This window comes from Talaromyces stipitatus, genomic scaffold, assembly GCF_000003125.1.
Source record: "Talaromyces stipitatus ATCC 10500 scf_1105507295549 genomic scaffold, whole genome shotgun sequence".
NCBI classification, from domain to species: Eukaryota; Fungi; Ascomycota; class Eurotiomycetes; order Eurotiales; family Trichocomaceae; genus Talaromyces; species Talaromyces stipitatus.
In genome coordinates this window covers 167,277-178,941 of record NW_002990117.1, presented here as the reverse complement: position 1 = coordinate 178,941, position 11,665 = coordinate 167,277, and the positions used below count along the sequence as shown (strand labels likewise).

Sequence of the window (11,665 nt, the reverse complement as noted above, 5' to 3'; positions counted from 1 at the left end):
ACTGCTCCGGCGGAGCCAGAGCTCCCAGCTTCTCAACTAGTCGTACGCCGCCAATTTCGCTGCAGTGGTTGTAACGTTATGGGACATAGAATAAACAGATATCCTAATCGTACTAGTAATTAATTTTTTGTATATGAATTTGTATGTGAGTTGGAAACTATGATTTGAAATCAATATTGTATACGGGTTCGGGAAAAAAATGCCACTTCGCTTACTTCAATTCTCGAATTTTCCTTGTATCATGTTTTAGGCTTTCCTTGATTAGGTTTAGCTTACCTAATCCTCGACATTACCATGTACATTTGTGGGTCATTTTTCTACCTTTTATGTGTGTGCTGCGACTAGAAAAATAAGCAATTATGAAAGGCGCGTAAAAAAGGAAGCTCAGCCCCTGCTATTCGACATGCATGTTTCCTTATTGAAGAAAGTTGGGAATTACGATTGAACATTTATTGTATTGATTCTTCAGATTATCTACTCCGCGAAATACCTCCCGTGAGAATGCAATGATGCCTAAATTTGTTTCGGTACTGGCAGCAGCGCCTCCCTTCGGCAGCGACTTTTTCCGTTCCATGCGGTAATCCCCCCACCTACCTCGTCATCTGCTAGAAATTGTCAAGTGCAGCCATATTCGCCCGCATATCTTACGACTGTTCCTTCTTTTAAAAGCGCTGCAAAATCTTGATCGTCTATAGCGATGGAAGAAGTTGAAGATCCAGGCATTACCGTCGATGATATCGCTCACGACCGAAAAAGACTTGAAGAAAGAGCTAGTCTCGAAGTATGAAAATCCTAAGCAAGAATGGTCATGCTTATACTAAACCATGTTAGACAAAGGAAGATGTGATATTAGAGTCTGATTGGATTACCGTCACAAAACTCGAATCTTCCCCCGACGTACGAGCAGTTCTCTTACGACCGCAAGACCCGCCAGGTGGCGTCGCCAGAGTTGAAGGGCAAAATCCTAGATATACACCTACGAGAAAAGTGACTGGAATAGTGCTTGTTGCAGCAAAGCCTAATGAAACTCTCATCCTGCTAGGGTATCCGACCGTCTGCCGTTTTCGCCGTCGGTGAATCTTGAGCATAGTTGACCAGTTCTACGGCGAGAGTGACGGATAGTTGGATCTTTGCACTCCAGCCGATCTGGGAATCGATTTTGATGTCGATCGACGGTAATGCGCCTGACCACGGGATTATTAGTTGAATGTATTGCAGGCTGGGGCAGTTTGTCTGATATCCTTGAAGAAGACCAAGCATAACTGTAAATTGCTGTGGACTGGAGGAAACTGATTGAAATCGTTGGAGGAAGCCGATGAGATGTATGATATCGAGATCAAAAACCGACTGTGGTGGTTGGTTTGCTAGAACTGATATCTGGAAGCCTGGAAGATCATCGGCTTGTAAGAGTGTTGGGCCATCTTTGTCTTCCCTGTCCAGCGGATGGTCTACTACATAAATGAGCCTGAAGTTACTACACATTAAGATATCACGTACGAGTGAGCGAATTCGGGAAACCCTGAATAGTACCTGGTTGATGATTATCATGCCCATTACGTTGCGTCTCGCGTTCCGTCGATTGACCTTGCACCAAAAGCGCTGCAGCTTGAGCAGAGGATGTGTCCCCAGTTGCTTGAATTGATAGGTTCTCATCCGTTGCAAGTTTCTGAGATATATCGTGGGAGCCAAGTTTCCGTAGATCTGGACCATTAGTTGTTGAGCAAAATCTAATTAGATCTGCAGGCTTACCTTCAATCGAAGCTGGTATTTGGTGGTGAAGTGCAATATTCAACAAGACTGTAGAGGCTAGTGGCGGCTGAATTTTGTTTGCTTCAAGTTTGTTGATAAACGCTAAGCGACGAGTCTTGCCCATGTCAAAAACTTTGTTCGTACCCAAGACAGTAGCGCACAGGAGTACACCAACTGGACCGCATTTCTTAAGCACATCACAAAGAAAAAGCTTGTACTTGCGGCGCTTCTGAGAAATCGGTTCTTCGCGTAACGTAGCAACTGCGAGTTTGACTTTGTTTTCTGAAGTCCGGTCCAGGGATCGAAGAGTTTCAATGTTGTTTGCTACATCTTTCAGACGCGTCCATTCAGTTTCCACAGAGACGTGGTTATCAGTATCCAGCTGCTTCCTCGATAATTGCGACATTGTCATATTGGTACGCCCGTCCAATGCAGATGTAGAGAGGAGGCAGGGTAGGAAGAACGTAAGGAAGCGTGGTAGGAAGAAAGGCAGGAAACGTTGTGGGAAGAAAGATAGGAAAAATAGTAGGAAGAAAGAAATGGAAGAAAAGCGCTGGCAATGGTAAACTGCGCCACACTATAGTATAACTAGTCTAGACTAATTTGGGGTGAGATCTGATCCCGATCCGCCGTCTAATTCGTCGTTCTCGGAGTTAGCACTCACATTTCATCTTGGTGTACAACTCCGCCTGTTATTAGCTTGACGGTCCGCGATAATTACTTAAGTCAGCTAATACCGACTAAATTGTGACTACTACTTTCGTATCATCAAGATCTACGCTGCCCGAATATTTCTTGTATCTTTCCCCCACGAACTTAGTTCGGCTAGTGTGCTTGACCAAGGGAACCCGAATATGGCACCTCCACCTTACGAATTGATCGGTGCAACGGGGTGCCGCTATCTTTTCAAAAAATTGATTCAGGAGAGACCGCATCTCGGTCGTGTCTGGTTGGCAGAGTGCGGGCGTACACACAAGTTCCCCCATATGCTATAGATCTGTATACTGACTGCGTTCTAGATCTGGACAAAGCACATTTGTCTTAAAGGACATTCCTCAGGCTATCTTCTCGAGCTTTAATGAAGACATACGTCCGCGGCTTCGTGAAAGCGCATTTTTACGGTTACCACACGACACAATCCCAGATCAGCGTATATTCGTATACAAATACATGGACGATGACTTTCTGGACCTTGTCAGGAAAAAAATATCAACACAAGCCAGGAAACAGATTCTAAAAGCCAGCTTGCAAGGGATTGCTGAGTTGCACAGCCATGACATTGTCCATTTAGGTGAAGCAAGCGCTCTTCGATCCATAACTGTAGAACTAACTGTTTCCAGATATCAAACCTGATAACATCATGGTCAACTACCGCGGTAGTGGCTCACAAACGGTAGTTGAGCAGGTTCAAATCATCGATCTGGAAAACGCAGCGTATCTCCCTAAAGGAAGGTGTATCAAAGGGATGTTAGCTGGCAATGATAGCTGGCGCAGCCCAGAGGCCCATTTCAAGGGCGAGCTTAATAAGCCTTCTGACATCTTCTCATTTGCGACCGTGGTAAGTTTGCTTTTTGAGACAAGCTTCTATCTAGCTAACTTGCTGAGTGCATCTATGCGATGCTTGGACAAGTCATCTTCGGAGCCGACGAGGATCTGCGAAAACATGAATCGCAAGGAGCATTCCCTCACATCATTCGTCTGCAACGTCAAGTTTCTTATTTTGGGGATCCACAAGGATTGAACGGACTCATGACTCACGTTGGTGATGAGGAAGTCAATTGCCAAGTCTTGGGTCTTCTATGGGATGATCGATTGGCAGACTACCATTCCTATAGACCATTCTCGGGCTGGCAGAATGTCACTGATAACGACTTCAAGGATCTCATTCAGAAGATGACGAACTTGGATCCTCAAAAGCGGATAACAGCGCATGAAGCGTTGAAACATTCCTGGTTTGCTGGTTGTGAACCTCATTAAGCGTTTGAGAAATCAGAAGGGACAGGAAAGTATCTAACATCAACCTCATTCTCCACTCGGCCTTCAGTCATCTGCAAATGGCAAACAATGATCTGTTACTTCACTTGTAAAACTGTCTCTTCTTAAGCAACTCTAATTTAATTCCAAAGTACTCGATTTAGAATAATAGAGTCAACATAACAAAGTCTAGATATCAAAATCAATCTCAAGTCCTCTGGACAGCGTACCAAAGGGCTATTTTTGGTACTAAAACGACAAGCGTCCCTCATGAATATTTCTTCTCAGAGGTTGTCATAATTAATTTAGCCGCGCCTGAAATTAAAATTACTTGGATTAGGTATATTTTGTATCCTGTCATTTTCTGTTCCCCCTAAACTGAAAACATAGTATTGGAATATTTTGAGTACTAGTCCGAACGGGGTTAGGCTCTGATAGGAACGTAGAATCTGGATGAATAATTGACTGTTTTGCACTTCTAACTTAGATGGTAACTTGTGATTTATTTAGCAAACTAGGCCCAACTATCCGATTTTCTGTCCTTCCACGTCCTTTGCAGCCCAACGAAATCTTATACTGCCCTCGCTCATGAATAATATGAGTTCTCAAAAGTCCGTCATACATAGTAGTGCTTTGATGCAATGACATTTTCATCTTTGTCAAGCTCGAATACAGTGAAATGTCTAGCTGGATCGGCCTGGCTGGGATGCTCCGCCTCCCTAGAAAGATGCGTAAGAAGAGATACTGATAACTATGAGAAAAAGGACTCACTTCATGGCCACTTTGACCGTCTCAGGCTTCAGGGTGTCTTTGTACTTTTCAGCAACCGTAACGAACTCAGTTTGGACGTCCTGCGAAAGAATCATGCGTTCCCATGCATCGGTCTTTGTGACATAAGCAACGGCGACTTGTTTCCCAGCTGAGGTAGTGACATTTCTAATGACTTGGCAGGCTCTATACATTGTGGCTAAGGCTTTTGAGCTGTAGAGTTGCGATTCGAGGTAAAGGTAGCTGTGAGCAAGTATACTGAATTCAAGAAGGTTGCAAAAGTAGACTGCCAGTTGCTGGCACGCTTGATTTATTTATCTTAAAAGCTGTTCTACTCTCAGGTTTGCAATATATCCTACAGTACAGCGAGGCGCATGATTGGCGAGATTTCCCTAACACCCGCCATAATATTTTATTCGATTGGTCTAAGCGTACCTAGGAAATCTCCTAGGAAATCTCCTAGGAAATCATCTAGGAAATCATCTAGGAAATCATCTAGGAATTCATCTAGGAAATCATCTAGGAAATCATCTAGGAAATCATCTAGGAAATCATCTAGGAAATCATCTAGGAAATCATCTAGGAAATCATCTAGGAAGTCATCTAGGAAATCATCTAGGAAATCATCTAGGAAATAATCTAGGAAATAATCTAGGAAGTCACCTAGGAAATCACGTAGGAAGTCACCTAGGAAATCTTCTAGGAAAGTCACCTAAGTAATCGTACAAGATGTCTTCTCCGATACCACACAGTATTATTCGACGAGTGCCGTCCAAACGATAGCTCAATCATTAGATTCGTCATCTCCTGGTCTTCCCTGAACAGCTACTGCCGAACTAGGTAATGTGAAGATCATCATCACCAAGAGAACAACACCTATAAAGATGCCAGCCTTGTCATAGATTCACCACATTACAACAAAGTCAACCCAAGTATCTCACCGGTTTCGAGCTCCCCGGACAAAGTCGACTTCCACCTTGTTTCCCCCGGATAGTGGCCAGGGGAGCATACGATACTACTGGTGTAAAGAGGTCTGCTGCCCCAGAATCCTATCCGGAGCGCTCGCATCATTTCAATTCGGACTGCCTAGGCGTTTCCAAATCAGGACGCACGAGCAATATGTGTTGCTTTTTATGGTTATCAGTCTTGTTTGATCATACGAGACGGTACTCATCTGATACCGCCTCCCGACCCCTGTCCCAAGAGCTACAGGTAAGATAACTAGTTTTTCCGTTTATTTATAGTGCTGATAAGCAGGGAGTAGGGCAGCACCTTTGCTAGCGACCATCATGGGTATCAAACACTTGAATCGATGCCACAGTTTCCTACGGTTGCTGTCGATCGAGATGGCATTGGCTTAGTCAAAGCGCCTGCAGTTACGTCCCCAACTCCGTTATTGTCTTCAGAATATCCGGAGATTACTGTACGATCAATAAAATATAAGGGGCTGGAATTGAAGACTGCAGATATAGCGTATACAGTTGGGGAGCGCCGGTCGTGGCAATGGTTATCCTACGAGAAGGTGGTGGACAAATGGGGAGAGGATGCGATCAGGGAATTCAATCCACGTTTTGGCTAGACGTCTAGGCAATGAAGCGAAATGCTGTAGCTACCTACTACTGCTAGTACCAGTCCATGCAATCAATGCATTTATTCGGTTTCTAGATTAGCCAGTATGTTTGTATCAATACCACTACAAAACGTAATTTCGAGAGGACGGACTAGGATATCCAGGGGGTCGGTGGGCCAAGGCATATCGATGCTTGCGAATATACAATTCCTGTGCCATTCGTTAGTTTGAGAAGATCGCATTAGTGGACTGAGCTCCCAAGCCCGCATCACAACGGTGAAAACCACCACTAGTCCATGCATATCTCCTCAGTGGTCGACTCAGCTAGCTCGCCTAATATCTGCCAGTTGTGAGCTCTTGGATGCATAAGTCACTGCAGAAGCAAATTTACTGTGCTGTTGGCAGATTATACGAAATAAAAGAAATTCGTATGGAAAAGTATAAATATGCCCTCATTCACGTAGAAGCCGCTTGAAAATTTTCATCATTAAAACGTTCCAGCATAAAGCACCAATATCACCACACATTCGACAGCCTCCTCAACGAAATGCCTATTATCATTGCGAGAAATTTTGAAGCAAAGTTGCAAGAATGGGCACGTCAACCAGATCTTGGTTTGCAAGGATATGAACTCCTTCCTCTCGGAGTCCAACTATCTTCTATCAAGGCAAGTCAATCTGCTTATTTGAATTGTCATTTACTGAGTAATCATTCTAGACAGGTTCCATCGACGGCCTCTTCTGGGGCAAGTCACAGCTGAGAACGCAAGTGGACTATGTTGTAGGTCGCTTTTGGCAAGGGGGCTCGGAACACAGGTGGATTATACCAAGCAACACCATGCGAGAGATACCGGAAGGACGAACCGAATGCGACAGATTGAGTTCAGCTTTATGGGAACTGAAAGTGGAAAAACTTAGATCTCTGAGTGTAGAAATTAAGCAGAATGGGGGTGAAGAATTTCTTGGTGTTACGGTATCGAAGTTGGCGAATTGTCTAGTTTCGGTCTAGTTAACCCTGTACTGAGAGCTATTGTCAGGAAAAATCAAAGAGACGAAGGCTTGAAACTTTTGGGAGTTTGAGTGTTTCTTTTCCGTATTATGAGTGCGATGACTAGTGTTCGATATATTCTAGGCTAACTTAGTTCCCAAATCTGCTTACTCAGTGCCGCAGGGGAGGGTGAGCACGTGTGGACCCACTTCGGCAGTTTGAATCTTCCACATTACATGCCCGACAAGCACCTTGATAGTGTTGGTGACAATATGCGCGAGTTTCAGCATTTACAAATTCTCCATGATAAAGAAGTGGAAAGAAAATTACACGATATACTCCCACAAATGGAATCCTGGTTGCTGGGTGCTATTCCATTGAACGATAATGAAACCGAACCGAAAGATGCAGGTGTCGTATTCCCCGACGTTGGAAATCTTGACGCTGCGTTAGCTCCTATCCGAAGACTCATATATAAAGGTGTATGAAATATTGATTTTGTCTCTTGTCCCATGTGCTAACAAGACGGTGTATAGGCAGCTGAGTATGCGCTTCTTCGCACCGTAACGACCACGAACACACCATTAAACCTGTCCCACGCTGTTTACACCGTTCTTCGTGCCGACGGAACACCGAAAATTGGAGGCGTACCACTTAGACTCACAGAATCAATTTGGATCGACCGGCCAGTCACTGTCGATGCTGGGTTCATCTTCATGATTTGCAAGCCGGCTGAAATCCTCGTGGGAAGAGACATTTACACTTGAGCCGTACGACGTTTGAACTGCCGTACTTAATTCCGAAGCACCTTGTCCGATTTCGGGCATGTCACCAAGGGGGAAACGATCGATAAGGGTTGGAGCATAATAGGGGAAACAATCTGGGGTTTTTGCTTCAGAGTCAAATAAAGTATCCTGAGGCAGCACAATATCAGAATCCAACACCACTTTGAATTTTGTTAGTATAATAGGTTATAAACTTAATGATACATCACTCACGGTAGGAATTTGGTTCTTTTTTGCGGATGTGTTCAAGGATGAATGCCAATTCGAAGACTTGCGCTCGGTTCTTTCTTTGAAAATCTTGAAAAGGGATTTCTAAATCAAGAGCCTGTTGATAGAATTCATGGAATTGTCGAGAATTGTGGTTATTGATAAATAGGCCTTGATGGATCTCATCTTTTGAGTCGCGAAAATGCTCATTTAATTTGTCACCACGAGGAAAGCCTTTCAAGCATTTAGGACAAATAAATCTGAGCGGTGATTGCTCTATTATTTTCATGAGTACTTCCAGTTGTTTTGAATTATCGGACATGTTCCGGGGATAGGATATGACGGCCTATTCTCTTGACTGTCGACACAAAAGGGTGGTGTATAGTAGGATTATAATCAGGAGTGGGTGGCGGCCTGCTATAAAATGGATGACCCACATCTACCATTTTATGTCAGATGTGGGTCGCTTGATAGAGGTGTCACACAAACTATTAATAGGCTTGCCATTTTATGGCAAATGTGGACTGGTTTAGGCTCCTAACTATTTAAGACGCCTTAGCCCAAATAAACTCCACACAAGTGGACACAAAATTAATAACTTGTTAGAATCTTTCTCTTAAAACTGCACCTACTTAGTCAATGAGAATGGAATATTGCCCAACCAATCAACCACCATATCCACCCCTATGTCAAGATCCTTTCCACCATGCCCAGCCACAACAAACACAACAACCATATCGAGTTCCTTTCCATCACGTTCAACCAGAACAATTACAGCAACCATCTCAAGATCCTTTTCTGCAGGCCCAGCCACAACAGGCAAAAGAAAAAAAGAAAGTAAGAGCAGTGCAGGTAACCGTCATGATCTTCTTCTTTAAAAATGTGCTTCTGTTCTAACTAGACTTGAAAAATAGGCCTGCGATCCTTGCCGTGATCGTCATATATCATGTGATGAAAGCCGTCCATTATGTGGCTCCTGCAAAAACGAGGGAAGAGTTTGTCATTACCGCCCTCTCAATGAACGCCCTGGTAGTCCCCAGACAGTGTAAGCCTTGTCTCTCTACTCTGTTAGAATGATTTATTAACTACATATAGCCGGTTGAAAAGGATTATAGAAGCGCTGGAAGAAAATAAGGCGAGAACAAACCATCGATACGATGAACTAGAGCAGCGTATGCGTGATATTCAATCCCTAGTGGCATATTTCTTTGAGAACTTCCCGAAGCAAATCATTTTGACACAGAAAATCGAATGGGAAAGCAGCAGAACACAACAGATACTTGCCGAAGACATGGAACTAAACCCAGCAGTCGATGCAGCGACGACGGAAAATGAAAGTGACGGAGACTTGTCGATCCCGCTGGATCATTGTACAGCTGCTCATAAATTACTATCATGGCCCTCTATTCAACGATTGCTGGGACAAAAGGACTTCGACATTGATTACGTGATGAGACTTGAGGAGGATCGCGGGGTTATCCGAATCTACGGCCATGGCGAAGGAAAGGACGATGGCGGCCCCCACTGGGGTGACGGCCTCCCGATACCTTCACTTTCTTATCAAGGGGTAGAAAACAAAGTGGATGGAATTGATAGATTTGGAGCGCTGGACACGCATCGTGACACCTTAAGGCGTCTGCATCGCAGCTTCATGGAGAATATCTACCCACTACACCCAGTTCTGGACAAAGCTGTTCTGGAGCAAAAAATTGAGAATTTCAGCAACCAGTACTCAAAGGCAAACCGCCCAATTGAGCGCTCCATTGATAATGCAGTCATTCTCCTAGTTCTTGCTTTGGGCGCTATCTGCGAATGGAAAGTTCGGATCCCAGCCTTGACAAAGGTTGAGGATACCGCAAAAAACATGCATGTAATTCCAGGCTTAGCTTATTACGCACACGCGACAGATTTTCTGGGCAATATGCAGGGTGGGAGCGGCATTTCAAACGTGCAAGCCGCCCTTCTTGCAGGGCTATATACGGGCCAATTGGCACATCCATTCCAGAGTCACGGCTGGATATCCCAGGCAGCCAGAGCATGTCTGATCTTGGTACATCCGTGAGTTGCAATCTATAACAGCCTGAGTATGTTGTCTAAGTTGCATTCCAGGAGAAAGTATACTACCTTACAAGATGAACGAATGAAAGACCTTTGCAATGCCGCTTATTGGGCCTGTCTGCAACTTGAAAGGTTGGTGGTCTACGGCATATTGTCGAGCAGTTACTCATATAGATTTAGCGATATACTTGCCGAACTAGACCTTCCTCCTAGCGGGATATCTCGATCTGAAGATCGAATTGACCTCCCCAAAGGTCTTCATTATCCCGAGGATTCTTGCATAATGCTATTCTATTCAGCACAGATCCATCTGCGCAAAGTCCTGAACCGAGTCCACACCTATCTCTACAAAACCTCCAATGGTAAGAAATTATCGACATCCAATGAGTTGTTGCTCGTCTAACAATTAACCATAGATCACAACCAAACTGATAATACGGAGCTATACAGCCTAGGATTTTCAGTCAGCGTCCTGGAAATACTTGGAAAGGGCCTCGATTCATGGCGCCAAAATCTTCCGCGTGAAATGCAGTGGGATGATAATGATGAACCTTCGTCAGATATCAATACAGCTCGACTGCGGGCTAAATACTATGGAGCGCGATACATTATCTACCGCCCTTTGCTACGTTATGCGCTAAATCGAGCAATTGATTCAGGACAAACTTTAGTTGGGCTGTCTAGCCCTAAGTCCGAACCCATCTCTCCCACATTGCATCCTGTAGAAAGCACTGACGGGACGATTTTCTGGGACACTCTCCCACGAACAGTTCAGACTGCCTGCAAAATCTGCATCAATGCAGCCGTAAGAAGCACGCGAGCGTTTCATAATATTCAAGGCAGACCAATCATTACTAATGTTTTTGGTACCGCTCATGCGTATGTTTGTTCCGAGTTTCTGCTTGTGATTTCTGAAATTAACTTGTGTTTAGGCAGTTTGGCAACATGCTTGTTTTATCAGTGACATACGCATCTCATCTGCGTCACCTAGTAGAGCGCAGCGAGCTACAAAGCTTGCTTAAACGGACCATCACATTTTTAGAAGATTACAAGCACCTCTCACCAACGCTGTCAGTCGATGCGGAGATTCTCGCCAAAATCTACTCTAAGATATTTCAAGAATAACCTAAACGTACGGAGCAATTCTTCAATTTCGAAATGCGCAGGACCAATATCCATGGCGCATAGCCTAGTGCTGTATTTTTTTCAGTTAGGCATCAATTGAATTTTTACATGCAAGTGGTGAATAATTCTAAAAATAGCAAGGTCAGTTTGCCCGGGTGTCAGGCTTTTTCACTCTCGTAGCCTTGTCAATAATTTAGTATTTATTGACTTGTAATCCCTTAGCTATTCTCCCAAATTCTGTAATTTCGGAAGTCAGAACTCTTTAAATTTCTACCATGGAAGCACTCACAGCCTTCCAACATTCCCAGGCGGAGGTATACAGGCAGCTGCTGGAAGACTTGAAGATACTAAGAAACAAGTCTGACTTTAGAGTTTCCATAAAGATCATTAGGTGAAGCACCCGAGAGTCTTTATATAGAATGAAAGATCTAATCTTAGCTAC

The 11,665-nt window shown here is 44.0% G+C and overlaps 6 protein-coding genes across 6 annotated transcripts, besides 1 other annotated feature; 3 read left to right on the top strand and 3 right to left on the bottom strand.

Annotated features, from left to right (window-relative positions):
• Positions 1-1,038: 1,038 nt before the first annotated feature.
• TSTA_009430 (uncharacterized protein) lies at positions 1,039-2,155 on the bottom strand (the record flags this gene model as incomplete). Its single annotated transcript, XM_002483010.1, has 3 exons — positions 1,039-1,451; positions 1,498-1,701; positions 1,750-2,155. 3 exons carry the CDS (start codon positions 2,153-2,155, stop codon positions 1,039-1,041), a joined length of 1,023 nt encoding a protein of 340 aa, XP_002483055.1.
• A 33-nt stretch (positions 2,156-2,188) lies between these two features.
• Positions 2,189-2,298: a sequence feature (CT-rich).
• Positions 2,299-2,603: 305 nt separating this feature from the next.
• On the top strand, positions 2,604-3,726 carry TSTA_009420 (serine/threonine protein kinase, putative; the record flags this gene model as incomplete). Its single annotated transcript, XM_002483009.1, has 4 exons — positions 2,604-2,707; positions 2,769-3,040; positions 3,090-3,307; positions 3,355-3,726. The coding sequence occupies 4 exons, from the start codon at positions 2,604-2,606 to the stop codon at positions 3,724-3,726; spliced, it is 966 nt and encodes a 321-aa protein (XP_002483054.1).
• Positions 3,727-4,339: 613 nt separating this feature from the next.
• Positions 4,340-4,685, bottom strand: TSTA_009410 (uncharacterized protein; the record flags this gene model as incomplete). Its single annotated transcript, XM_002483008.1, has 2 exons — positions 4,340-4,442; positions 4,495-4,685. 2 exons carry the CDS (start codon positions 4,683-4,685, stop codon positions 4,340-4,342), a joined length of 294 nt encoding a protein of 97 aa, XP_002483053.1.
• Positions 4,686-7,284: 2,599 nt separating this feature from the next.
• On the top strand, positions 7,285-8,011 carry TSTA_009400 (uncharacterized protein; the record flags this gene model as incomplete). Its single annotated transcript, XM_002483007.1, has 2 exons — positions 7,285-7,530; positions 7,585-8,011. The coding sequence occupies 2 exons, from the start codon at positions 7,285-7,287 to the stop codon at positions 7,813-7,815; spliced, it is 477 nt and encodes a 158-aa protein (XP_002483052.1). The 3' UTR covers positions 7,816-8,011.
• Positions 8,012-8,038: 27 nt separating this feature from the next.
• On the bottom strand, positions 8,039-8,451 carry TSTA_009390 (uncharacterized protein; the record flags this gene model as incomplete). Its single annotated transcript, XM_002483006.1, has 1 exon — positions 8,039-8,451. Exon 1 carries the CDS (start codon positions 8,360-8,362, stop codon positions 8,039-8,041), a length of 324 nt encoding a protein of 107 aa, XP_002483051.1. The 5' UTR covers positions 8,363-8,451.
• A 295-nt stretch (positions 8,452-8,746) lies between these two features.
• Positions 8,747-11,223, top strand: TSTA_009380 (uncharacterized protein; the record flags this gene model as incomplete). Its single annotated transcript, XM_002483005.1, has 7 exons — positions 8,747-8,877; positions 8,955-9,083; positions 9,136-10,098; positions 10,150-10,230; positions 10,279-10,485; positions 10,567-10,977; positions 11,031-11,223. The coding sequence occupies 7 exons, from the start codon at positions 8,747-8,749 to the stop codon at positions 11,221-11,223; spliced, it is 2,115 nt and encodes a 704-aa protein (XP_002483050.1).
• Positions 11,224-11,665: the final 442 nt, after the last annotated feature.